General features: G+C 40.0%; 1 protein-coding gene and 1 long non-coding RNA gene across 2 annotated transcripts; one reads left to right on the top strand and one right to left on the bottom strand.

The window, feature by feature from the left end:
- The first annotated feature begins 4,733 nt into the window (after positions 1-4,733).
- Positions 4,734-11,405, top strand: LOC311592035 (mas-related G-protein coupled receptor member B1-like). Its single transcript, XM_084771967.1, has 2 exons — positions 4,734-4,893; positions 7,058-11,405. The coding sequence occupies exons 1-2, from the start codon at positions 4,883-4,885 to the stop codon at positions 8,100-8,102; spliced, it is 1,056 nt and encodes a 351-aa protein (XP_084628093.1). The 5' UTR covers positions 4,734-4,882; the 3' UTR covers positions 8,103-11,405.
- LOC311592039 lies at positions 6,530-27,512 on the bottom strand. The gene is made up of 3 exons (XR_014777272.1): positions 27,416-27,512; positions 7,920-8,001; positions 6,530-6,756 (listed from the first exon to the last, which is right to left on the bottom strand). It is a non-coding gene; the product is annotated as an uncharacterized lncRNA (long non-coding RNA).
- Between the last annotated feature and the right edge of the window lie 200 nt (positions 27,513-27,712).

Here is a 27,712-nt window from a genome sequence, read left to right as displayed (position 1 = left end):
TCAAGAGGATTACATGGTCACCAGGTTGGAAGATCTACAGAGATTCAGCTGTTACCTGCTCCACTGTGGACCTGGCCTGACAGATGGACAACAGATGGGTTGTTTTGTTTGTCTGTGATCCTAGAGATGGAACCCCAGCCTTATTCCAATGAGGCAAGCACTCTGCTACTGAGTAACTTGCTTAGTGTTATAAATGTGGAGCTCAGGTCTCATCATCTTGAAGTCCTGGTGATCCCCCTTCCCCTGGCCCCTCCACATGGAGGAAATCTTTACAGCCATAACCCCTAAGCAGCTGGCTGACATAGCTGGTGGCTCATGGGAAGAGCTGGCTGCCAGCTGTCAACTGCAGGGCCATGTGCTCTTGTACACACAGGTAGGCTACGTCATTCAAGCGGCTGTTGTGCTCTGGACCTTGCAGACACAATACCACCCCCCTAAGAAAAGGGCCAGGAAGGCTGACAGTGACCAGCACCATGGTCTCCCCCACACAACTGTCCACCTTCACAGTGAGCCACCAGCAGCTCTCTGCCACATCCCCACTGTCTTCTCCTTATTCCCGTGTCCATTGTATGGAAGAATACGCACCAAGTACCTCTCTGTGCCCCTTTCGTGGCAAGACCACTCCAGCTTCCTGATTGTGAAAGCTGCTGGCTGCATGGTGTTGTCCTTCCTGTATGGGGCCACCCTACAGGCTTCCCGTCCACTGGGGGAGACAGTTGGGGTCCAGGCAGCACACCTAGTGAAGCTGTTCTCTGCTTAGAGGGACTTCAGAATGTAAAAACCTCCCTGAGGGTGGGCTGCCCAGCAGCTATTGCATGGTGGGAGCCTTTACTGCTGACTGCCCTGACCTCCCTCTATGCTTCTAGAGTTCCCTTTTATTGGGGTGAGGAAGGAGGTTAAGGTTAGAGTAGCTCTCCCAGAGATCTGAACTGGGGTGTCTTCCTTGCAAGTCAGATCAGGGACCCATTACCATCCTGGGGTACATCCTCAGGCCCAACCTGGGTTCAAGGGGCAGGGACTCTTGGCCATGTCCATGATGCTGACCCAGGCCCTCTGAGGAGGCCCTGCTTGTTCCTCTTTCTGATGTCCTGAGGGTTCCCATCTGTAAGTTTTTGTTTGCAAGCCCTGACCCCACCATTTTGTTGAGCGCTTTGCATTTTGGTTTTGTCCTAACGTGTCACTGACCTAGAGGATACCTGAGCCTAGCTTACATCAGTGGTCAGTAGCTGAGTGGTGTGTAAAGCTGTGTTCCACCACATTGGATCCATCTGCTGTGCCACCTGAGCTAATGATGTGGTTGTGACATCTTTTACTATTTTATTCATGGCTAACCTGTTACATTAGACTGGGGGTGTGGGTGCAGGCTTCTGCTATTCTGTGAGCCTTTTTGTTTTGTTTTGTTTTTAAAGCTATTGGAATTCTAAGCTGCAAAAATATATGAAAACTCAAGAAACTAGACCTCAGTAAAACAAATAACCCAATTAAACATGGCAAAGAGAACTAAAGATTCTCAATAGAGGACTCTCTAACGCCCAGGAAATGCTTAGAGAAGTTCTCAACATCCTTAGTCATCAGGGAAACGCTAAGCAAAACAACCATGAGAATTCATCTTACACCTGTCATAACAGCCAAGATAAAAAACCCTCAAATTACAGCATATACTGGTGAGGATGTGGAATAAAGGGAACACTCCTCCATTGATGGTCAAAGTACAAACATGTACAACTACTTTTGGAGATCAATCTGGTGCTTTTTTCAGAATAGTTCTGGAATAGTTCTACCTCAAGACCCAGTTTTACCTCTCCAAGGCATATACCCAAAGATGCTCCACCATATCACAAGGACACTTTGTCAACTATGTTCATAGAAACTATTATTTATAATAGCCAGAAACTTGAAACAATCCAGCTGTCTGTCCACTGAAGAATGGATAAAGAAAATGTGGTACATTTACACAATGGAATATAACTCAGCTTTTTAAAATAATGAAATCATGAACTATGCGGGCAAATGGGTAAAAATAGAAAAGATAATTCTTAGTGCAATAATCTGGACATAAAAAGACAAACATGGCATGTATTCTCTTATAAGTGGCTAGTTAGCCATATAATACAGGATAACCATACTACAATTCACAGATCCAAGGAAATTAAGAAAGAGGGCCCAAGTAGGGAGGGCTTGAGTCTCACTGATAAAGGTAAATAGAATGGACATCAGTGGTGGACAGAATGAGGCAATGGGGTCGGGGAAGGGCTGGGGAGTTGATCGGGTGAGATCAAATGTGCAGATGGGGAGAACAGGATGAGAGAGACCAGACCTGGAATCAGTGTTAAGCAGGAATCTCTGGGAGGAGCTAGAAATCTGTGGCAAGGGAGGTTCCCAGTAATTTATGAGGGTGACTCTAGGTGGCACACCTAGCAGTGGGGGATAGGGAGCCTGACATGTCCTTCCAATGGAAGGGTGGGGATAGGAATCCTGCCACAAAAACCGTAGAACCACAATTTTCTTGTCAACAGGTTTGCAGGAATAAAGATGGAGCACATATTGAAAGAATGGCCAATCAATGACTGGCCCAGCTTGAGAACCATGCCACGAGAAATTCTACCCATGACTATATTAATCTACAAAATGGCTCCTGGTATGCCTGTCATCTGGGAGGTTTCACCCGGCAACTGATGGAAATAGATGTGGTGACCCACAGCCAAATATTGGGTGGAGCTTGGGGAAGTCTGTGGAAGAAGGGGCAAAGGGTTGAAGAAGCCAGAGAAGTCAAGGAACACAAGAAAACATACAGAATCAACTAACCTAAACCACCAAACAGAGAGTATACATGGGACAGACCTAGGCCTTAGGAATATTTGTAGCAGTTGTGCAGTTTAGACTTTACTTGGGACTCCTAACAGTGGAAGCAGGAGCTGTGTCTGACTCTGTTGTTCACCTTTGAATCCCTTTCCCCTAGCTGAGCTGCCTTGCCTAGTCACAGTGGGAGAGGATGCACCTAGTTCTACTGCAACCTGATGGACCAGGGCAGGTATATATATCCATGAGAAGCGTCCCTTTTTCTCAGCCTTTATTGAGGAGAGGGAGAGGACTTGAGGATGGCAAGTAGTGGGGTATAGGGGAAAAGGAGGTGGGAGGAGGATAATGGGGAAAAAAGGGAGGAAGGGGAGGCTTCAATCTGGATGTAAACATATATATATATATATATATATATATATATATATATATATATATATATACACATACATATATGGGAGAGGTGGCTGAGCATTTAAGAGCACTGCCTGCTCTTTCACAGGTCCTGAGTTCAATTCCCAGCAACCACATGGTGGCTTCCAGTTATCTATACTGGGATCTGATGCCCTCTTAGGTCATGCACACATACATGCAGATAGAACACTCATATATATAAAATAAATGAATGAATATTTTAAAAATATTAAATAAAAATGTTAAATGGATGACTTCATTTCCATCTCTCCCCACAAAGGGCACTCTTATTATCTGCTAGCAGGCTCTGAAAAATATCCCTAGTTATGTTAATTGAATAAGTGAAATAAATAATTTAAAATTCAATGAGGCTTTTTTTCATAACTAAAATTTGATTAATATGTTCACAGACCTAAAAATCAGCACAAAAAGGCTATAAAGCAACACACTATGATTCTTGTTCAAGTCACTCCAGGAACTTTTCAATTTAACATTTGAGGAAGTTTCCTTAAGTACCATTACTTTCAATTACTGATATGATTTTTACCTGTCTTAGCAGTTCACAATTTTACAGCATATATAAGCTTTTTTTCTTTCATATCCCCTTGACACAAGTCAGAAAAATGTAATAGCACATCCAAGAGCATTATAAAGTTCATAGATATGAAAGGGAAAACGTCAAGTAAGCAGTTGTACTTGGAAACAAATATACTAAAATGTCATAGGGATAGAAATAATTTAAAATATTTTAGCATATTAAATGCAGTCCTTGAATTTGTTAAGTTGTCCCTTAGTCTGCATTGAGTTGTAGAATGAGAAGTTAAGCCCTTTACCCTGTGGAGTGTAAACCTGAAGCCAGAACAACCATGCCCTCTGGTAATTCATATCCTATCTAACCAACCATAAACCTAGCATACAAACCAGCAAGCCAGTGCCTGTTCACATTATTTAAAAAGTCATTTATTTTAAAAATGAGGAATTGGAATTTTTCCCATGTCAGAGTCAGTGGGGGCTGCTTTTTGATCACTCTTCCTAGTGGGGCTGCCTTGAGAGGCCACAAGGGAAGAGGACGTGCTCAGTTCTGATGCAGTTTGACAAGCTAAAGTGGGTGGGTAGGAAAGATGCCCTTTTCTGAGGAATAGCAGAAGGAAGGTGGGATCTGGAGAAGAGGTAGGGGACTACAAATGGGATGTAAAATAAATAAATATTTAAAAATGTTCCTAGGTAGCCTTGGGAGGTAGCTCAGTGGTTAAAGCACTTTTCTTGAAACTGTGAGGATCTGAGTCCAAGTCCCTATTACCCACATTGATGATAATTGGTGGCCTACCTGCACTTAGGAATACCTGAGGAAAGTTGGTTACTTAGAATAGATTAATAAGAATATTTTGTTTCAACTGCAGCTAACAAAGTAGGGAAGCCAGAGAGGCTGGCATGACCAGATAATGAGAGATAGAAGCAAGGCCCACTGACAGAGCATGACTCAAAAGGGTAGCACTCATATGCCAGCAGATCCAACTGCAGGAAACCACAGGTCCTTCTGCCCCCCTGATTAGCCTTCCTCGAGCATTGGTCGCGTTGCCGTCTATGAGCTACAGACATGTTTCATATCAACAGCTGATTCAAGGGACTCTTCACATTGCCACAGACCAGCTTACCACCTCCCGTAAGAAAAATGGAGGAAAGGTAAGAGGCTTTTGGACACCCTATTCCCAATATTTTTTTCTTATTCCATGGCCATGTAACTACACCTTGGGGTGTAGATTCTAAGGAGCCTCAGATGTTCCTGAAGACATGGGAGGCAAAAAACTCATTCTTTAGTGATTTGGTCTGGCTGACTTGACTATGGATGGTTGGAATCTTGTGAATCAATGCACTGGCCACTTGTAATTTCCTCCCATCCTGCTCTCATCTCAACTATCCAAATGTTCTGCTATTGTGAGAATTCTGCCACTTTCCTTGGCTTGGCAAGCATGTGGGTACAAGCACCTTCTATAAAAGCACATTTCTGTCAGTTGCTTGGTCACCTGTGTCTCCTGCAATGGAAAGTTTCCATTCCCTTGTATTTCTGTCTCATCAGGAAACAGATGGCCTAAAAATGAATGACTGAGAAGGACACAGTTAAGTATATCTTGTCAGTAATGTATTTGCTTGGGGAAAGTTTCACAGGGTGATAAACCCATCTCCAACCCAAGAAAAACACATGGAGTGTGGGGATTTATCAATAGTAATAAAACAATAGCCATCTGAATCAAGATTTGTGTGTTATTGTGAATGTAGGTGTAGCTGTGCTGCCCCAGGCATACGACCACATTTCACTCATTGAGTAATTTTGTTAATTGATAATTTGATTTCTGCTTAAGATGTACTCTGATTACTTTCCCCTCCCCCCATTGCCTCCATCTCATCCCTTTAAACTTACTCATTCATCCCTAGTCAACCCTTTGCCAGATTCATCACTTTTTGTTTTGTTTGTAATATAGCATCTGACAAGAGAAAAGTGCTTAATGTTTCACACGAGGAAAGATGTGCAGCTTGATTGGCAGTTGTTTGCTCTCAGGATGATGAAAATACCTTTCCATGGCCTCCCAGGATTTAGATATTGATGTAGAAATCTGCTATTTTCTGACAGGTTTTATTTTGCAAGTAAAGTGGCACATGCTTCTGCATCCTTTAACATTAGCACTATTTATGTGTCATCTACACCTGAAAATTGTCACTACAGTTTGATGTATATGGGTTCATTTCTTGTCATGTACACTTGGAACACCTCCTCTGTTGGGATGTCAATATTCTTGTGTAGTTCAAGAGAAAGCAGTTTTTTAGTCCATGGAATTAGTTTTCTGCTCTTTAGTCTGCATGCGAGATCGTTCATTTCCACAAAGGAGTCACCAATTCCCTCCCCCCCACACACACCATCTCTCTCCCTCTCTCTTCCTCTTTGTTTTTTCTAACAGTCTTGGCTTTTCTGGACCTCACTGTGTAGCTCAGGTTGTCATTGAACTCATGGAAGTCTTTCTGCTCCAGCACCTAGACTTCTGGTATTCCACAAGTAAGCTAACATGTCTAGTAGAAGTGTTTTTATTGTCCTTCTCCTTGAGAACACCTCTGTCTTCAAGCCTTGTACATATTTGTGTCACAATACCTTCTACTTAGCATGGTAGCCACTTCTTTTTTCTTTGTTTCCAAATATTAACTTTTAACTCATGAACAGTGTTAGAAATTCAATTCATCTCATAATTCCATGCCTATTCCTCAAGGTCAGTTGTCCCCAACCTTTCTAATACTGTGACCCTTTAATACAGTTCCTTATGTTGTGACAGCCAACCCATAAGATTATTCTCCTTGGTACATCTTAACTGTTCACTTTGCTACTGTTATGAATCATAATATAAATATCTGATATATAGGATATCTTAGATATGAATTGGCATTCCCTTAATAACTGTCATTCATTCATTCATTCATTATTTCCACAGTTTCTCATTTGATAGCTCCACACTGCCAGGAAAAAAGCAGATATTGGTCTTGCTTCTGGCATCTAAATTCCTGAAACAGAAAAGAAACAGCCTTAGGTGAGAAGAAAAGTAGGATTCAGAGTTCTAATCATTTCTGACACAACTGAGACACCAAGTGTCTATACTGCTGCCACTAGCTACTCTAACATCAGAAAAAGAATGGGTTGTAAGTAGTCCAAATAAATATAATGGATTTTAGTTAAGGCTCCAAAAATACTGTTTCTACAATCACATTTCTCCTTGTTATGAACCAGGTTAGTCATTCACGCATAGACGTTGATCCTAAGAATCAGATAGTATGGCATATAGTCATATGTTGTTTTTCTTTCTAGGTACACTAGCAGACCATTCCTAATTGTGGATGCAAATGTCTCAGACTTGGAGAGTAGCACCACAGAAGTGAATGGAAGTGACCACCATGAAATTTCATCTTGTAACATCATATTCTATACCATGATTTTGCTTTCCCTCATCTTTGCACTAGCTGGACTGGTTGGAAATGGCATAGTGCTATGGATCATGTTCTTCCATGTGCGCAAAAATGTTTTCTGCGTCTACATTCTCAACCTGGCTGGTGCTGACTTTCTCTTCATGTGTTTTCAAATTGTACATTGCTCTAATATTGTCTTGGATATCTTCTACCCCAGCCTCATCAGTTTTCCTTTTATTTCTTTTGTTCTGGTACACTTTGCTTATCTTTGTGGGCTGAGCATTCTCAGTGCCATTAGCACTGAACGCTGCCTGTCTGTCATGTGGCCCATCTGGTATAGATGCCAACGCCCAAAGCACACATCTGTTGTCACATGTACCTTGCTTTGGGTCTTGTCCTTGCTGTTGAGCATCCTGGAAGGAAAGGAATGTGGCTACATATTTGATAGTCTTGGTCCTGGTTGGTGTCAGACATTTGATTTCATCACAACTGGGTGGTTAATTGTTTTATTTGTGGTTCTCTTGGGGTCTAGTCTGGCTTTAGTAGTTACTATTTTTTGGGGCTCCCACAGGATCCATGTGACTGGGCTGTATATGACCATTGTGTCCACAGTACTGGCCTTCCTATTCTTTGGTCTGCCCTATGGGATCTACTGGTTTCTCTTAGACTGGCTTGAAAATTTTCAGAATGTTATGCCTTGTGATTTTTATACACTGACATTATTTTTGTCCTGTATTAACAGCTGTGCCAACCCCATCATTTACTTCCTCATTGGGTCCATTAGGCACCACAGGTTCCAGCGCAGAACTCTCAAGCTGCTTCTGCAGAGGGCCATGCAGGACACTCCTGAGGAGGAAGAAAGTGGAATGACGGGTCCTTCAGGAAGATCTAGAGAAGTGAAAACAGTCTGGCAGGGAACAAGAGCTGCTTTGATCAGGCAGGAATAGCTTTGAGAAATATCTTTGACCTTATCATTTTGTGGAATATTTATAACATTGTTTAGTTGGTGACTCAATGTTAATTCTATTGGGAAAATAGCCATTCTTGCAAAAGTTGATTGACTCTGGACTTGTTACAAAGATACTGACTACAGCATGTCTGGAGTTGCCCTACCCATGGATTCTCTATCTGGTTTTGATGGACTCTTGTAAGCTCCCTGGTGTCCAGGAGGCTTGTTGACCACTATCAACAAATATCTCCTTCAGCAAAAGGCTCAATAAAGTGCAGGAAAGAGATGCATTTCTTTTGTCTCTTGATAGTGGTTAAATCCATTGCAAAAAAAATCTGTTTTTAAAACAATATTTTTCTCACTAATTGAAGGATTAAATATATGCATCTTACTATGTCAGGCTTTATTAGTTTCTGCATGTTTTAAAGAATTTATGGAGCACTGCTATTTCTTATATAAATTGCTCTGTAAACAAATAAACATTCTCAAGAGAAGTCTGTAAAATCTCTGATCACCTGGTGCAGTTCTCACCTTCAAGTTCATTGTGCCTCCCATTTTCACATTGGAATAGTGCGGACAGATTGTGTAATGAGAACCATCAACATTCACGAGCACCTACCTGAATGTGTAGAGATGCTGTCCTCTGTGGTTGCTTCCATAGTGCTTTATTTAGCCTTTTATAGTCAAGGCTTTTCTCATTACTCTCTTGTCTTTGCCATGATTCTGCCTCTGTCCTACTGTCTACTCTGCTTGACAATTTTCCAATGAGATACTCTAGACAACGCTTTCTTGAAATCAAACGTGTTTCAAATTTAAGCCTTTCGCAGGATCTTACAGCACTTATCACTTGAATTACATATTTTAGAAGCATTTTTTATAAAATATGTATCAATTTTAAAGCTGTAGTACGTGATCATTTCAATTGCAGGACAGTTAAGAGAGTACAGTATGAATATATTAAAGGGAGCAAATCAACATATTTTCTTAAGTTAGCATGGGTACATGACTCAGAACCGAATCAAGACCCAACACACTCTTACATGTCTTAATATACATTTCCTCTCCAGTCAAAACTTTTTACCTCAGAGGTAAAAGTGCTGTTCATATTTCTGTTCTAAACTAAAATTTAGAGTCCAAATTGAAAGAGTGTAACATAAAGAAGATTTGTATACAGGTGGTGAAATGGTTGTTATAGTTTAACAAACTAACCTATACATCATCTCATGTAAATATTCATTTTTCTCCTGGTGGCAAAGCCTTCATATTTAGAAAAACTCATGTGTGCAATACAGTGTTGTTACAAAGAGATCTCAGGCTGGATATTAATGCTGTGGTTTGAATGAGAATGTATGCTATAGGCTCATATATTTGAATTCTTTTTTTAATTTCATTTTTTATTAATTTATTCTTGTTACATCTCAATGGTTATCTCATCCCTTGTATCCTCCCATTCTTCCCTCCCTCCCATTTCCCCCTCATTCCCCTCCCCTATGACTGTTCCTGAGGGGGATTACCTCCTCCTGTATATGCTCATAGGGTATCAAGTCTCTTCTTGGTAACCTGCTGTCCTTCCTCTGAGTGCCACCAGGTCTTATTCTTAACCATAACTCATGGAATTGTTTGGGCAGTTATTATGTGAGGCCTTGTGGTAGAAGGTGTGGCACTAGGGGTTGTCTTTGAGGTTTCAAATGCCTAAGTCATTCCCAGTGCCCCACCTCTAATCCATGCCTGTGGTATAAATGTAAGCTCTAAAATATTGCCCCAGTGCCATGACTGCTTGCTGGCCGGCCTGCTGCCATGCTTCCCAACATTGTGGGCATGCTCTCTAACTTTCTGGAACTGTGACCTCCCAGATTAAATGCTTTCTTTTGTACATTGCATTCATTGTGGTTTCTTGTCAAAGCAATAGTAGTGTAACTGAAACAGAAGCTGGTAGTAGTGAGGGTGCCAATGCTGTAACAGGCCTGACAATGATGCTTTTGATGAGGAATGAGGAAGACTATGAGACTTTCCACTTGGGAAGCAGATGAATCTTCTAGAGGAATGTGGATGACAGTAATGCTAAGATAATTGTAGGAGGCTAATCCTCTATCTTGCAAAAAGAACATGCCTAAAGACTCTCCTAAGGTAAACTTATTCAAGAAATGTAAGCAATGTAATTTGAGGAAGAAGTCAGTTTCCACACTATCAGAACTTGGCAGCATCAGTCACTATGGTTCCGGATTTCAGGTCAAGAATTATACAGAAGTAAAGAGGTTGTGGGCTCTTCCTCCAAGGTTAGGAAAAGCCACTGAGGTCAGGCCTGTGGCAGGGGAGTCCCTGCATGAAGGTCTAGAGATGCCATTGTGTGACACTGCAAAAATGAATCCTAGATTTCACTGGAGACACAAAGATGTTGAACATGACAGAACTGTGGGATACCTGCCAAAGAGAGCTGCGTAGAAGAAATAAAAAGGCCAGAGAGAGAGAGAGAGAGAGAGAGAGAGAGAGAGAGAGAGAGAGAGAGAGAGAGAGAGAAGTGTGTTGCACTCACAAAACTGAAAGTACAGAGCCATCTCAGCCTTTTCACATCAAGACATGGAGCTACAGAACATGGAGTTTGGTCTGCTGGATTTTGCTTTTGCTTCGGCCCTGTATTACCTCACTCTTCCCCATTCCTACCTTTTGGAATGGTAATGTTTGCTTTGTGCCTTTATGTTGAAAATATGTACTTCATTTTTGACGTGACAAGGGGCTACAGATAAGAGAGTGCCTTGAGTCTCAGAAGAGACTTTGGACTTTTAAACTGTATTGGGACTGTGAAAGACTATGAGGACTTTTCAATTCGGACTTAATGCTATAAGCTCATGGGGTCCAAGGACTAGAATGTGGTAGTTTGAGTGCAAATGTTCCCTACAGTCTCATCTTTTGAAAACATGGCCTCAAGTTGGTGGAACTTTTTGGGAATGATTAAAATGTGTGTCTTTGTTGGAGCACGAGTCTCATTAGGGGTGGTCTTTGAGGTACCATTCCCACATAGCTCTATATCTGTTTCATGCTTGAGGATCACATATAAGCTCTCCACTACTGTTCCAGTGCCATGCCAACTCGTCTGCCTGCTGTCAGGCTTCTGACCATGATAGCCTTAGACCCTACCCCTCAAGGACTATGAGGTCCCAAACTAAATTCTTTTATGAGTTGACTTACTGTATTATCATAGTAACCTAAAATACCTATGATAGTTACTGTTACTTCATATTTTTGCTATTTAATATTTTAAAGTATGTTTTCACCTTCTGTATGTGTAAAATAAAAGACTTGTTAACCACTACAATATTGTTTTATTATATATGTATGTGTGTGTTGTCATATATAGTTAGTGTACAGATACTGACTCTTTGAAATATATTTTATTTCTAAATGAGATGATGTAATACTTTTCCCTTACATTTATCTTGCATAATATAGTATAATGTATATTAAGTCATCTACATTTGTGGTGCCTTGATCTGATTCTTCCCTAAGGATGTCTTGGCACTGCTTTACACTAGGCTGGGAAGAATGAAGCAATTGGAGAACTGGTGAGTATTATGCAGGATCCTGGTCTGGCTGGGAGTGCCCTTCAAGAGAAGACCTGCTCCAAGGATTTCAGTGTTACAACCCTCCTAGGTGACATTCAGTGAAACAGCTTGTGCACTTTATTTGGGTTGAACCAGGCGCACATGAACTTTGGAAACCGGGAAGGGGTTTTCAGGGCTGGTGTGCATTATTGGCTGGGGCTGAGATGCTGTGGATCCTTTATTTGCAAGGAGTGGGATTCCAGATGCTAGGCTATGTGACTACCTTGTGAGGGAGGGGTCACAGGGTACATGTGCTGGGGCATGTAGGCATAGAATAGTGAAGGAACAACCCTTACCTCTGATAGTCTCAATATTTACATTTTTAGAGTTTGGACACGTCTCAATCTCATTCTTGCCCCATGCCAGTTTTCCTAGTGGCACAGTCATGTGTCCTACAACGCCTTCTTTTTATTTAATAAAGGAGAGTGTTGATAATTTTGTATGTTGTGAACAGCTTGGCATTAAACTAGAATCTGGTTGGCAGTGGATCTTGCAGTGCTACTTATCTGCCACTTTAAAACATGGATGAGTAAGAATGCAAGAATCAAAATAAACCATAATCAGAAGGCTGATAAGGGATGAGGGGCAGAAAATCAAGGGAATATTGAACCAATTTAATTGCTCAGTGGGTTGAAATATTGATAGCAATGCTATACTGTGTTTTTTGAGGGTATTAACATTGGTCTTAAATAATACGTGATTCATTTGTATAGACAACATTTTCCCCCAATACTATACAAGTTCCTCCATGTTAAGCAGTCATTAGATGTATTTGTCTCCAGTTTTGGAACATGACCCCAGCAAGAGAGTTTATTTGTTGCTGGAGGGATTCAGGGTTGTCAGCTGTAGATGCCATCTCCTGATTAAGCTTGTCAGGAAAGTCTACATCCAGGTGGTGCATCTGGGTTATGGCATCTGTGAAGGCCTCAGCAGGTCTGAGTGAGAGGGCAGCCCTACTACTTTATAGTGAAGAAAGTAATATCTTGAATTTTTGTCTGGTCTGTAGCAGAAGTGCTGTTTTCTCTTCCTCATAGGGATAAACCTATTGGATAATGACAATGGGGATGAAAAATCCTGGCAGGAGGTTACTCTTCCTTTACACTGTACAAAGAAAGGAGGTAATGTACACGTTAAACCAGTAACAATCTGATGGGCAGCACACCAGCAGCCTTTTGGTGCAGGCCTGGAGAGAGAGAGAGAGAGAGAGAGAGAGAGAGAGAGAGAGAGAGAGAGAGAGAGAGAGAGAGAGAGTCCTGATCTGGCATCCTTTATCATTTATCCCACCTGCTTAAAGCAGATGATAAAAGAAGTGTCATGTTAATTATGTCAACTGTGTAAGAAGATTCTCTGTAGCCTTGGTATTATTTTTTTTAATGACTGCATAAGCCACAGAAGTGTTAGAAACCAAGTCCCTGGAATTAATCTTGTTTTCATGGAGGAAATACATGTGTTTGGAGATTTTTAACTACTAGAATGCTTCATTACTAGATGCACATACTTTGGGAAAAATAAATTGGCTTAAATACATGGTATTAGTTTATTAATTGAAAATTGAGTTGTAAACAGATGCTCTTAGTTTTATTAATTGAAGACAAAATTTTTAAAATAAAAGAGGGCAAATAAATGTGCCAATTAGTTTTTGTATTGGTTTTACATTGGAATAACCTATTAGATATAGTGGTAAAATAAAAAGGAAATGTTAAAATGTTGGTTTTATCTTAAACAGATATTGATCAAATTAACAGGAACATTATTAAATCTTTTCTTAAAGTCAGTCTTAAATCTATGATTGTTTACATAGTCCATCTGACCTGTGAGAGGTAGATCCAAGATGTTTCTGAGAAGCTTAAAAGAAATATTTAAAGGCAGTAGATACATATCTTTGTGTCAGCAGAGACTTGGGAAACAGTTTTTGGTTTACTTAATCCTCTTATTAGTGAAAAACAATCATTTAAACAAAATTCAGACAAAGAAACATGAAAATTCTAACATGTGGGCAGGCTGCGTTGTTCCACGCTGTGTAGCAGCATTAAGACCATTATTGGTTCCACCCATTATTGGAACTAGCATAATTGTAACCACTCATCATTCCTACAATTTAGGTCTTGTAGCTAGGGTTAGCTAGTACACACAGTTTTAAGAGGCTTTAAATTGAACCTGTTCTTCTGGCTATGCCAATATCTGAGTGGTCTTTTCTGCTCAGATATCACCCATGCCAGGACTGTGGAAAGAGCTCACTTCACCACCATTCCCATCCAGTAGGACCCGTCATCATTCAAGACGCATGTGTACCTGCCTGCTGTCTTGACCCAGCGCCAACAGAGGCCAGCATGTGGCAGTGGGAGGGGTGCACATTTCCATCTGCCCAAACCCTAGAAAAGCTCTAAGTGTGTCCCCTGAGCAGGAGTTAGAGTCCCCTAAGCTAGAGGGAAGGAAGACTCCATCTTAAGCCTAAATATGGAAGAGGGATGTGTGGCAGCAGCACCTTGTGGAAAAATCTGTTTAAATGACAATCTGGCTTTGGTGGGATTCAGCCCCTGTGGGGTGGTCATCAATTTTGAATGCCTTGGGTTATATACTCCTGGAAGAGTCATGAGTGGAAATAACCTGGGGATTGATTAGATTTATTTTCCTTTTGGCTGGGAGGAAGGATCCAAGTAGTTATGTAGCATCTGCTCAGATTCTTTGGCAGGTTCTTGGAGAGTGTAGTTGTGTGGGTCAGAGGAAAGAGAAGAAGGAATCCCTCCTGCTCTCTCTGCTTTGATGCAGGGAGGAGGAGCAGCAAAAGCAATGAGGTGGCATGGAGATCCATATGCCTTTGTAATGGCATCCCATGGTTTGAAACCTTGGTGGACTATGGGAAAAGTGGCTAGGGAGGCCATGACCTAGACTGGAAGTTTATCTGCCTCTGTAATGGAGCCCTGTGGAATGCACCATTTGGGTAGTTGTGCCATGCCAAGCACAATTCATAGGCATCATAGATGTGCAGGAGTATTGGTTATTTCCCTCCTTTAGAAGCTTTTGTGACACTTTCTGGTACCATGCAAGCTAGCTCTCATGAAGAAGGCATTCAACTCAGGTCCAGCCCGGGTGCCTCTGCAATAGGGTCGTACCTTCTACCTCTGCCAAGGAGGCAAGGGAAACGGCAATATCCTGTAAGTTTTACTAGTCTCTTAGACAGCACTGTAAGTCTTTTGTTTTTTCTTTTTAATGTATGTTTTATTTATTATAATTTATTCACATTGCATCCTGATTGTTATTCCCTTGCTCTTATCTTCCTGTTTCCACTATCACTCACTCTTCTGACATATTTCCCTCCCTTAAACCTCTGACAGGGGGTCTCACTATTACTTTGTTGGTGTCTATGTGTGATTTAAACTTTAAAAGTGTTTCTTTTATGAATGTGGATGCCCTTGTACTTGGAGCATACATATTCAGGATTGTGATGTCCTCTTGGTGAATTTTTCCTTTTATGAGAACTAAGCAACCTTCTCCATCTTTCCTGATTAATTTTAGTTGAAAGTCTATTTTATCAGATATTAGAATGGCTAGTCTAGCTTGCTTCTTGGGTCCATTGCTTGGAAAACCCTTTTCCAGCCCTTTACTTTGAGGTAATGACTATCTTTGTTGCTGAGGTGTGTTTCTTCAATGGAGCAAAATATTGGATATAGTTTCTGCAGCCATTCTGTTAGTCTGTATCTTTTCATTAGGGAGCTGAGGTCATTGGTGTTGAGAGACATTAGTGACTAATGATTATTAATTCCTTTTATTGTGGAGTTCATGGTAATATTGTGTGGCTATGCCTGTTATCTTTTTGGGTTTGCTGTTATGACATTATCTATACACTGTGTTTTCTTGGGTGTAGTTGACTTCATTGGGTTGGAGTTTTCATTCTGGTATCTTCTGTAGAGTTGGGTTGGTGTATAGATATTGTGTAAATTTGTTTTTATCATGGAATATCATGTTTATTCTATCTATGGTGATTTAAAGTTTTGCTAGATATAGCAGTCCTGGTTGGCATCTGTGGTCACTTAGTGTGTGCATGACATCGACCCTGACCCTTCTGGCTTTCATGTTCTCTGTTGTGAAGTCAAGTGTAATTCTGATGGGTCTGCCTTTATGTTACTTGGACTTTTTTCCTTGTTGCTTTTAATATCTTTTCTTTGTTCTGTAGATTTAGTGTTTTGATTATTATATGGCAGAAGGAATTTCTTTTCTGGTCTAGTCTATTTGGTTTTCTGTAGGCCTCTTGTATGTTCAAGGGCATTTTTCTGTAGGTTGGGAAATTTTTCTTCTATGATTTTCTTGAAAATATTTTCTGTTCCTTGGAACTTCACATTCTCTTTTTCATCTATTCCTATTATTCTGAGGTTATGTATTTTCATGGTGTCTTTGATTTCTGTGTCATATTTTTCTGTTTTAATATTTTCTTTGAGAAATATATCAATTTCTTCTACTGTATTTTTTGTGCCTGTGATTCTCTCCTCCATCACTTGCATTCTGTTGGTCCTGATTTCTTCTCTAATTTTTCCATTTCTAGAATTTTCTCAGTTTGTCTTTTCTTGATTGATTCTGATTCTGTTTTCATGTCTTGAACAGCTTTAATATTTTCCTTTCTCTGTTTGATTGTGTTTTACTGTGTGTCCTCAATGGCCTCTATTCATTTTTTTTATTTATCTGTAATTCTTGAAAAGATCTATTTATTTCTTACATGTACTTCTCAAATAACTGCATAATCATAGCTTTAAGGTCATTTTCTCTGATTCAGCTGCATTGTATTATCCATTGTTTTTTAGGATTTCTTTTTGGGTTATGCTGTCCTCGGTTTTGTTTATTGTATTACTACTCCTTTCTTTAGCCATCTGCTGTGGGGACATGGTCTTTCCAATCTGGCTTTCCAAGGTACGAGTCCTTCTAATTTGGCAGTTGATACTGCTTAATTTATAGGCCTAGCAGACACTGTCCTCAAACTTAGATTTGGCTGAGCTCTGCCACCTAGGATCTGGGATTCATCAGGATTCCACTGACTACTTGATTTCCTCAGGAGGATCAGCAGCAGAGGAGAATAGTGGCTTGGATTCCAGAACTCTGTACCTGGGATGCTGTTCTTGAGGTTCTCTTATGTAGACAATGCATGGTGCCCACTGTTTGTTACACCCAGAAGACTGCTGCAAATTCCCAGTTTGTCCCCTTATATCTGAGAAACACCAAATTTAGGTTTTTTGTATCCAGCAGCCTTTTCTCTTATAGGTTTGCTGCATCCAATCCTCTGTTCCTTGAGGGGTGCCTGCACTCAGCTTAAGTATGAATATGAGAGTATGGGAAGAATGCAGGTTGCTAGCAGTTCCTGATTCCCTCAGAGCTTATGACTCCTGAAGCAGAAGAATGTTCAGCCATGATGAGGGTGGCGGGGGCTGGTTCTGATCCTCCCCAACTCCTGGGTTGTTCCCTTCAGTCAGTTTCACAGCCATCTTGGAATCTTTTACCAACTCCTTATGATCCAGTTTTCAAGTCTGTCTTCACTGGGAAACCTGCAAATTAGGATGCTGTCTGCATGGATTCAGATGCTGCCTTCAAGGAAGTGGAAAAGAAGGGAAGTTGGAGGGATCTGATGTCTGGTACTCATATTTTAAATTCTTAAAAAATAAAAATAAACCCTGCATGGAGTTAAGAAGTGCTCTTGGCAGTTGATGATTCCTGAGAAAAAAGACTAACTTTTCTTTGGAGGTAATAAACTGTAGGTTGTCTCAATCTCAAGAATGGTTTCCTATACAAGCACATGTCATCAATATAAATTTTACTAATGTGGTTGAAAAGGTTCACATGATAGTGAACTGGTTGATAGGGGATCTCTTGCTCCCAAAACTGATCACCTGTGGCCCAATTTGTCACTGTAAGGACAGATCTGACTTCCAAAAATGTCCTCTTTTCCATAGGAACACTGTGAATGCATTCAGTATCACCTCACAAACGCCAATAAATAAATAATGAAAAATATGTACACCACAAGGAAATAGAAAAACAAGAAGGAACACCAAAATCAAAATTGGTAGGAGGGAGTAAATGATAAAGAGAAGAGAAGACATACATGAAGTAAAGATACAAACACAAAAATGATGAACAAAATGAAGAACTGCTTTGTAAAATGGAAAAACTAAACTGCAAAACCTCCATCCAGACTAGCCCAGAGAAAGGGACTTAGTACTCACATTAATGGTATCCATGGCGAAAAATGCTTCAGGGCTGATACCACTGAAACACAAATGGTTAGAGATTTTTATGAGTTTATAGATTCTTAAAAAGTGGTAGACTAGTAGAAATGGAAGAACATGGAGAGATATGCATCACCTTCACCACAATATATTCATGAAAACACAAATTAGTGATGAGGATGGAAAAATGACTCAGCAACTAAAAGCACACACTGCTCTTGATGAGGACTGAAGTTGATTCCAGCATCATTACCATGTAGCTTACAGCCACTTGGAACTCCAGTCACAGAAGGATCCAATGCTTATGAACTCCATGAGGACCTTATACACACACACACACACACACACACACACACACACACAGAGAGAGAGAGAGAGAGAGAGAGAGAGAGAGAGAGAGAGAGAGAGAGAGAGAGAGAGAGAGAGCAAAGTCTCAGTCGAGGAAAATCTCAGAACCATGTAGATTACTGATGAGTTCTATCTAGCATTTAAAGAGGGATAGACAGGAACATCTTCAAGAAAATAACAGCAAGGGAAATCAAATTGTTTGGATGGGGGTTGTCTATGCAAGCACCATGGTTAGCAGACTGTCAATCCAAAGAAGGAATGAAGGAAGAAAATTCATTTTGATATGACTCAGTACCTAGTGTTGATTCAGTCTTTGACAGTCTGACACCAGGTAGTTTCCTGGTGATGATTAACTCAATCACATCAGCACAATAAAGGTTAAAACATGGCAATGTCAAAGATCTTTGTACAGAACATGTGACATTTTCTACACAGATGGGATCTATAGATTGACAATAATATAATCTCATGATAAGGATCTGGGAGAGGATCCAATGTGGTCTCTATCATACAGACAGCACAAATGTCACTGGGCTATTAACCTCCCTTTAAAGAGAGATCCACATGTGTTTAATATTAAATATTCCCCTGGTGCTTATCTTTGATCCCAAGAATCTCTGTGCCTCCTACAAATGGTGCACTAAAGAGATTATTCACTGGAGTAACTGAAGCTGATTGCAATGAAAAGTACATCAAATATGCTGAGTAGTAAATGTGCTGGGTTAGTTTTGAACAGTGTAATAAAATATTTTACAGAGTAAAGTAATAGTAACAGTTTATTTTATTTATGTTTTGAAGGTTTGGCCCATGCTTGCATGGTTCCATGCCCCTGAGCAGAATGTAATGAAAGACAGAGTACATAACAGAAGATGGAAGGCTACACTAGAGAAGACTGTATACAGCTTGGGACAAGGCATCTCTTCCACTGCTTTAGTTAATTAATGCATTATAGCTTATAAAGTTCCTGCAGTCTCACCAAGTAGTTCCAGCCTCTGATGAGGAAGTATTTAAAGCATTTACATCTAGAGTGTTTTCCTCACTCAAACACTAAATTCTGCTCTTGACCCTAGAGGGTCATGTGCATTTCAGAATGCCAGGTGCATTTAGTTATCTGCATTGCAAGGTTAATGTATCATCCTCTGAAACTGCTCTCTTATTCTGTTGCCCATATTTGGACACCAAGTGGCTATGTGACTTTTCAGGGGTGGTATGAATAAACATCGATTTACCCAGGAAACCCATGAGGAAAAAAAGTAACCATTCTGCAAAAGTTCTACTTGGTGAACCAATTAATTTATTGAAGTGCCTTATAGGACTGTAGTGATGAAATACTAGTGAAGTGTCAATGAGAGGTACTTGCAGGACATAGATGGCTAAGTTACAGCTATACCTTAAAAAGCCACCCCAGCATGGATGCACACTCATGAAATCTACAGACCTAGAGCTCTGTGCAGGACTTGAAGGCAGTAGGACATGTTAATCGGAAGATTCTTCTCCTGTAAGCCTCAGCTGGTCAGGGAGCCTCAGGATCCTTTATTTTCTCTAGGAGCAAATATTTCAGTCAGAAGGGACTTGCCTCACAAGAGCAGCTCTGAGTTGTCTGGAAGCTGGAGACCATTACTTGATCATAAGATGGACTTTCAGTCTTCATACTTGGGACAGCACTACAGAAAACATTGTCTTATCTGGTGTCCTCAGGCCTGACAATAGCCCATGTGCGATCTTGTGGTAGGAAAAGTCTCCACACTCAGTAAGAACCAGATGCCCTTGTGATGTCCAGGGCCCCTCAATTCAGTGATAATGGACCTCATGTGCCCATGACTTGGTTTTATTTTTATTTCCTGCTCTCCTCTTGTCTCCACATCTGCCCATTTATTCTTTTTGTTAAGGTTGTGGATGTTCTTCCCCTCCAGCTAGAAACCTAAAATAAGTTGATCCACTTCCTCCAGCCACACATGTGACTGTCTACAGTTAATCCAACCATGATGCCTAATTTTCTGATCCTGGCATTGGCAGAGATATGGATAATGAAGCTAAATTTACAAATGGTTGTAATATCCTCAGGCTTCATTGAATTTCTTGCTTTTCATAGCTATTTCCAAAACATTCTTAGTCTATGTTATTACCCCTTAAAAAGGAAGATGGCATAAGATAAAATGGCAACTGAACTATCTCCAATGTGAGCTCTTTACCAAGAATTAGGATGACTGAATTAAAAAAAAATGCAGCATATTTTAGTGGAGAAGCATTCCTATTTCCAGAGCTGAAGGGATGCAGAGAAATTATAAGAAATTAGAGGGTGGCGTCGAACATGTACTGTGTCTGATCTATAGGATGGAGACTAAGGACCTGACCGGGAGCTAGAGACCACAAGACCTAGGTGAGAGGAGTCTGCACAGTGCAGAGCACAGGTGGGTCTAGCCTCAGGCCATCCAATGGCCCACAGAGGATGGATGCCTATTCCCCAGAGTCTGGACCTGAACCCACCTGCTAACTATAGCCTGGCACTGAACTCCGGGCTGCAAAGCACTGCAGCTACTGCTGGCCTGGGGAAATCTCAGGAAAAGGGTGGATCTAACCTCAAAGCCCCCCAACTCCTGCATCAGTCCACAGAAAGCCCCAGGGATCACGCAGGGGCCAAGGTGGCTGTGGACACATTATCCAGACCCTGCTGGTTAATCTGAGCAACTGGGGAGACGCCTAGCTACCTGCCCCAGTAGACTGTTCTTGCACATTTGGGAAGAATGACCCAGCCTAGCCAGTCTCTACCGAGCAGAAAGGACTCTCATGCTCTCAGGAGAGGCTGAATTGGCATGAAGGGATAGGGTAGAAACCTAACCAGCCATCCCAACCCAGAGGCAATTCCCACACACTCAGACAGGATGGAACCAGCCTGAAGGGATCAGGCTGAACCCAAGCTAACCAACAACAACCATAGGGCATTCTCATCTCTTCTCTTCTCTCTCTCTCTCTCTCTCTCTCTCTCTCTCTCTCTCTCTCTCTCTCTCTGTTGGGCTGAACCTAGGCCCCACTGCCTAGATAGTTAAGAAGAAGCCTAAACAATTGCTATAAACCAGTAGGGGTACAGGCACTCTAGGGTGGTCTGAGCCTAGGCCCCAAAACCCCATGGCCTGAGGACAGGGTATTCAAAGCCCAGCCAAAGACAGGATAACCAGCTCTACCTACACTATCTCAAACTGCTTTTGGGAGCTGCAGAGCACCAGCATCTACCTCTTCTGACTCAGTGGAAGCCCAGGGTGTGGAGGGAAGTCCCTTAGAGCTGAAACCAGCTCACCTGCCTGACTCAGGGAAGAGTTCATGAATACTCACAGGTAAGGGCCCTCAACCTATAGATACTCATCAAGAAACAGCTCTCAATGACCAGTGAAGGACACCAGAAGCTATCTCCAAGTAGTAGACACAGCAAGATGACTAAAGGCCAGTGTAAAAAAACAAACAACAAAACCCAAAACAATATGGTATCTCCAAACCCCAGCTACCCAAAAGAATCAAACAGAGAATTCAAACACAAATGAAGCTCAAAAAAATGACTTCAAACCTTAGTAATGAAGACGATAATGGAGGAAACAAATAAAATGTACAAGCAAATGCAGGAAGTTGCAGCCAAACAGACTGAAGACATTAAAAAAGGCTATAGAGAGACACTAGAAGAAATTCAGCAAAATACAAATAATCAGATGAAAGAAACCAATAAAACATTTCAAGATCTGAAGATGAAAATGGAAACAATGATAAAAATCACAGACAGAAGAAAGTCAGGAACAAGAGACTTAGAGAAGAAAGCAAGCAGTACAGAGGTAAATTTCTCTAATAGATTCAAGAGATGGAGGAAAGAATCTTGGGACTAGAAGATACAATCATAGAACTTGAAGCAACCATCAAAGAAAATGCTAAACCTGAAAAATTCCTGACACAAAACATCCAAGAAATCAAGGACACCATGAAAAGACGAAACCTGAGGATAATAGGCATTGAGGAAAGAAAAGACACACGACTCCAAGGCCCAGAAAATATTGTCAATAAAATCATAGAAGAAGAATTCCCCAATTTAAATAAGGAGATGCATACAAACATACAAGAGGCCTACAGAACACCAAATATAATAGACCAGAAAATAAAATCTTCTTGTCACATAATAATCAAAACACAAAATGTACAGAACAAAGAAAAATATTAAAAGCAGCATGGGAAAAAGGCCAGGTAACATAATGGCAAACCTATCAGAATTACACCAACTTCTTTGCAGAAACCATAAAAGCCATAAGGGCCTGGTCTGAGGTCTTACAATCCCAAAGAGACCACAGATAACCATTGATGGAGAAAAATAGATGTTACATGACAAAAACAAATTCAACCAGTACCTATTCACAAATCCAGCTCAACAGAAATTGCTAGAAGGAAAACTCCAACCAAAAGTGACAGACTACCACCAAAACAACACAGGAAATAGGTAAGTTCAGAGTTGCAAAACATAATGACCCAAACACTCACTGTAACCAACATCAAAATTAAGACTCTTAACAGTCAGTGGTCATTAATATCTCTCAACATCAATGGTCTCAATTCTCCACTAAAAAGACACTGGCTAACTGGATGGATACATAAATAAGAACCAACATTCTTCTGCATTCAAGAAACACATCTCACCCACAAGGATAGACATTTCCTCAAAGTAAAAATAGTCCAAGAAAATGGACACAAGAAGCAATTTCAATATCTAATAAAATAAACTTTAAACCAAAATTAATCAAAAGAGATGAGGAAGGACACTTCATACTCATCAAAGGTAATGCCAACCAAGATGACATCACATTTCTGAATATTCATGCTCCAAATACAAAGGCACTCACATTTGTAAAAGAAATTGTAAAAGCTTAAACTACACATTGATCCCCATGCATTAATAGTGGGAGCCTTCAATGTCCCATTTTCACCAAAAGATAGGTCATTGAAACAAACTAAACTGAAAATAATGATACTAACAGATGTCATGAATCAAATGGATCTAACAATCTATTAGTATAATATTATTTATGCCTGTTCCTTCTTATATGTGATATGTATCTCAGCAGTGAGCTGTATGTGGTTCAGAAATTTTCTTTTCTTTTTAAATATATTTTATTAATTTATTCATATTACATCTCAATTGTTATCCCATCCCTTGTATCCTCTCATTCCTCCCTCCCTCCTATTTCCCCCTTACCCCCCTCCGCTATGACTGTGACTAAGGGGGACCTCCTCCCCCTGTATATGCAAGAAGAGACTTGATATCTCAGAAATTTTCCTACACTGAGATTTTTATTGTAGATACAGTATCACTGTTTTCCTTAAGTTTAACTCCATGTATAGTTCTCTCTCTCTCTCTCTCTCTCTCTCTCTCTCTCTCTCTCTCTCTCTCTCACTCTCTGTGAAAGCCAGAGGCATTGGATCCCTCTAGCTGAAGTTATACATGGCTATTAGGTGCCTGGTGTAGATGCTTTACTCAAACTCGGTCCTCTGTAAGAACTGTGTATGCTTCCAATTCCTGAGTCACATTCCCAGTGTCATCATTTTTGTGTTTTCATGAATATGTCTTGGTAATGAGTGATGTGTACCTTTATAAGTGTGTCCATGCCCATTGAGTTACTAACATTTTTGTGTCTATACTATCATAACAATCTCTAATAAATTTTTTCATTTCCATGACATCAGTGCTAAAGACTTTTTTAAACTAATGATTACACTTCTTTTATTCCTATAACTTTTTCTAAGTTAAACTGAATAGAGAGTTTTCAATCTAGTTTTTCCTTTCTATGAAGCCATTCTTTGTTTCATTCATTATTGTGAATTTGATGAATCTTTACTTCCTGTGTGTATTGTCTGATATTTATAATATATTCACTTCTACTAATTTTGATTTTAGTTTCCTTTCTAGTTTTCTAGTTCCTTGCGATGTGCAGATTCTTTTAATTATTTACATATTTATGTAGGTGAGAGGATGCTGAACACATCAGTGTTGCACCTGTAGGGGTCATAAAACAATGTTGGGAGGCAGTTTTGTCCTTACTCTCTGTGAGTCCCAGAAATGGAACTCAGGTGCTCAGGCTCAGGAGCAAAAGACTCTCACTGAGTTTTCTTGATGCTGAGATATGTTTACATATTTTGGTCATTTGAGGGATACAAACAACCTAATTTCCAATGCTCACACCTCTGTGAAATATAAGTCGTCTTGCTCCCCAGAAATCATCCACTGCAAATACATTCAATAAGACACTCCCAAATAGAATCCAAGAACACATAAACTATATCATCTAACATGATATATTAGGTTTCATCCCAGGGATGCAGATTCAACTTATGAAAATCCATCAATGAAATCCACCATATAAACAGGCTGAAAGAAAAAAAATTACATTATCATCTCATTATATTCAGAAAAGTCTTTGGAAAAATACAACATCCCCTCATGATAAAAGATTTGGAGAGATCAGAGACACAAGGCCCATACCTAAACATAATAAAGGCTATATACATTAAGCCAATAGCCAACATCAAATTAAATGGGTAGAAATTCAAAGCAATTCCACTAAAATCAGGGACCAGACAAAGGTGCCCATTCTGTTCATATTTCTTCAATATTTATCTCTTCCATATAGTACTTGAAGTTCTAGCTAGAGCAATAAGACAAAAAAGGAGATCAAGCGTATCCAAGTCAGAAAAGAAGTAAAAGTATCACTGTTTACAAATAGTGTGATAGTATACATAAGTGACCCCAAAATCCACCAGAGAACTCCCACAGCTAATAAACACCTTAAACAAAATGCATACAAGATTAATTTTTAAAAATCAGTTGTACTCCTGTATACAAATGACAAATGAGCTAAGAAAGTAATTAAACTATACTTTTCACAATAGCTAGAAATAATATAAAGTACTGTGGTGTAACACTAGCCAAGCAAGCCAAAGACATGTATGACAAGAATTTCAAGTCTCTGAAGAAAGAAATTGAAGAAGCTATCAGAAAATGGAAAGATTTCCCAAGCTCATGGATAGGCAGGATTAACATAGTAAAAATGGCCATCTTACCAAAAGTAAGCTACCAATTCAGTGCAATCACCATCAGAATACCAACACTAATTTTTACAACTGTGTTCATAGCAGATTTATTCATAATAACCAGAATCTGGAAGAAAACTATATGTCCCTTAACTGAAAAATGGATAAGCAAAATGTGGTACATTACACAATGGAATATTATTCAGCTATTAAAAACAAGGACAAAAAACCCAAAAAACAAAACACATACGCACACACACACACACACACACACACACACACACACACACACACACGGACAAATAAAAAAAAACAAACTGGTGCTGAGGAAGATTCCTCCCTGATGGATAGCACTCATAGTCCCAGAAATTGCTATACAGGTTTCTGTGGGACAAACTGTATCTAGAGACTTACTCAGGTATGAATTCTGCTGTCTGTGAGAACAGCCTTTTTGGTAATATGTACACAATTGTACAATTGCAGCAGTGTAGTTATGGAGGTAACTAACTGCATTCTGACAAAATTTGATACCCATCTCATGTGAAGGAATACCTGCCTAGGGCTGGACATCATAATACAAAAAAAAAAAAAAGACTGGGGAGAATGTATGCACTATACTGAAACTGAACTCAGTTGTTGAACTAAGTTGAGTTAGCATTTAAGCTTTCTCTGAATATTATGCATATAATCATGTATAGCCACTACATTCAACTTTTATCAGAAAAACTTCTTTTTCAATAAAATGGTTGTAAAAGAAGAGATTCATGGCAACGCAAAGTAGTGAAGATAAGTAGTGATTGAGATTTTAGCACTAAGAAAGTTATTTATATCATCTTCTCTGAGGATCAGGCAAGACAGCAAAAGAAAAAGCAGAAAGAATATAAGAGAAGGAAAAATAAGGAGAAGAGACTCAAACTAACATCTCCTCCCCAAGGCACAGTCATTCCAGTAGCAGACTCAGTGAAGTTGGGTTTACCAACACACGTTATGCACAAAAATATTACCATGAACAGCCAAACATTAATGGAGGATGGGTTCTGGGAAGGATATCTTTCTCAGATGAATATTTACCATATTTTTTGGATCATAAGATACACTCCCCCATGTTTTGGGGTAAGTGACTTTTTTGTTTATGCTCAATGGGACAGCAATTGGACCGTAAAATGCACCCTAATTTTGTCCCACTTTTGCTGTTCATTGGGCCTCAACAAAGGAATCGCTTACTCCAAAAGTAGGGGGAAATGCACATCTTATGGTCCAAAAACCAAGAAGAGGAGAAACCATTGCCTTCAATCAGGTACCCACTAGTAACCTAACAAGGTTCCAATAGATAAATAAATTTTACAAAACACAGCTATAAATGATAATCTCAAAAAAGAACTGGTAGAAATGGAGATTAACAGAGATGAGAAGAATAGTTGAGAGATCTGGGGGGAGAAATAAGAGTACATTTTGGCATAAATAAAATTATCAAAGAACAGAATTAAACAATATTAAATGCCTTGGGCAGAGCACAGGTACCCAACAATCATGCCAACAGTCAGCTCTGTGTGCAGATGACTTCTACTTTATGATTTTAAGAAATGCTTGGAGATGGGTTAAATACCTCATGTAACTTTCCCTAAATATGCACATTATTGATGAATTATAATTAATTGTGTTCCCCACAGTCACTCAATTTTAGACAATCTGTTGCCTACTGAGGCAGAAATTCACAAAGGAAACAATCTTTCCTTTACAGTACACAGAGTTGCCTGAGGTCCTGACAGAACTGCGCTTTTAGAGATGCTTCCTGAATGTGCATTCTTGAGAAGTGATGTAGAGTGGCAGAAATCTTGCCATAGCAGCATGTTCAAGTAGTTGATATTATTGAAGAGTGGAATAAAGCCCAATGAAAGGACACTAACATTCTTCCCTGGCTTCCAGCAGTCCAGTCTGTCAGCCTACAATGCTTTCATGAAGGACTTCCATGACTCCTCTTTCTGCAGAAACACATAAGTCTTCTTGGATTTTCTACCTCAAGGTGTAGTTATATGGCCATAGACTAAAAATAATAGACGAAAGCTTTGGGAAGAATGTCCCAAAAAGCATCTTACCTTTGCTCCAGTTTTCTTATGGGAGGTGTAATCTGGTCTGTGGCAGAAAGAATAATCCCATGAGACAGTTGTCAATATGAAACATGTCATAACACAGAGACAGCAAAGAAACAAGTGCTTGAGGGAACATAAGTAAGACAACAAGAAAGATCTGTGGTTTCCTGCACCTGAATCTGCACTGAGCATCACACATTTGAGTCATGCTCTTCACAAGACTGTACTCAACATTTGGCCAGGTTCCTATCTCTCATCCTCTGGCTATACCAACTCATATGGCTCCTTTTCCTGGTAGTGCTT

Source organism: Acomys minous (assembly GCF_964271855.1).
Source record: "Acomys minous genome assembly, chromosome: 2".
NCBI classification, from domain to species: domain Eukaryota; kingdom Metazoa; phylum Chordata; class Mammalia; order Rodentia; family Muridae; genus Acomys; species Acomys minous.
Note: the sequence above shows the minus strand (reverse complement) of the source record. Positions and strands in the feature narration are given on the sequence as shown.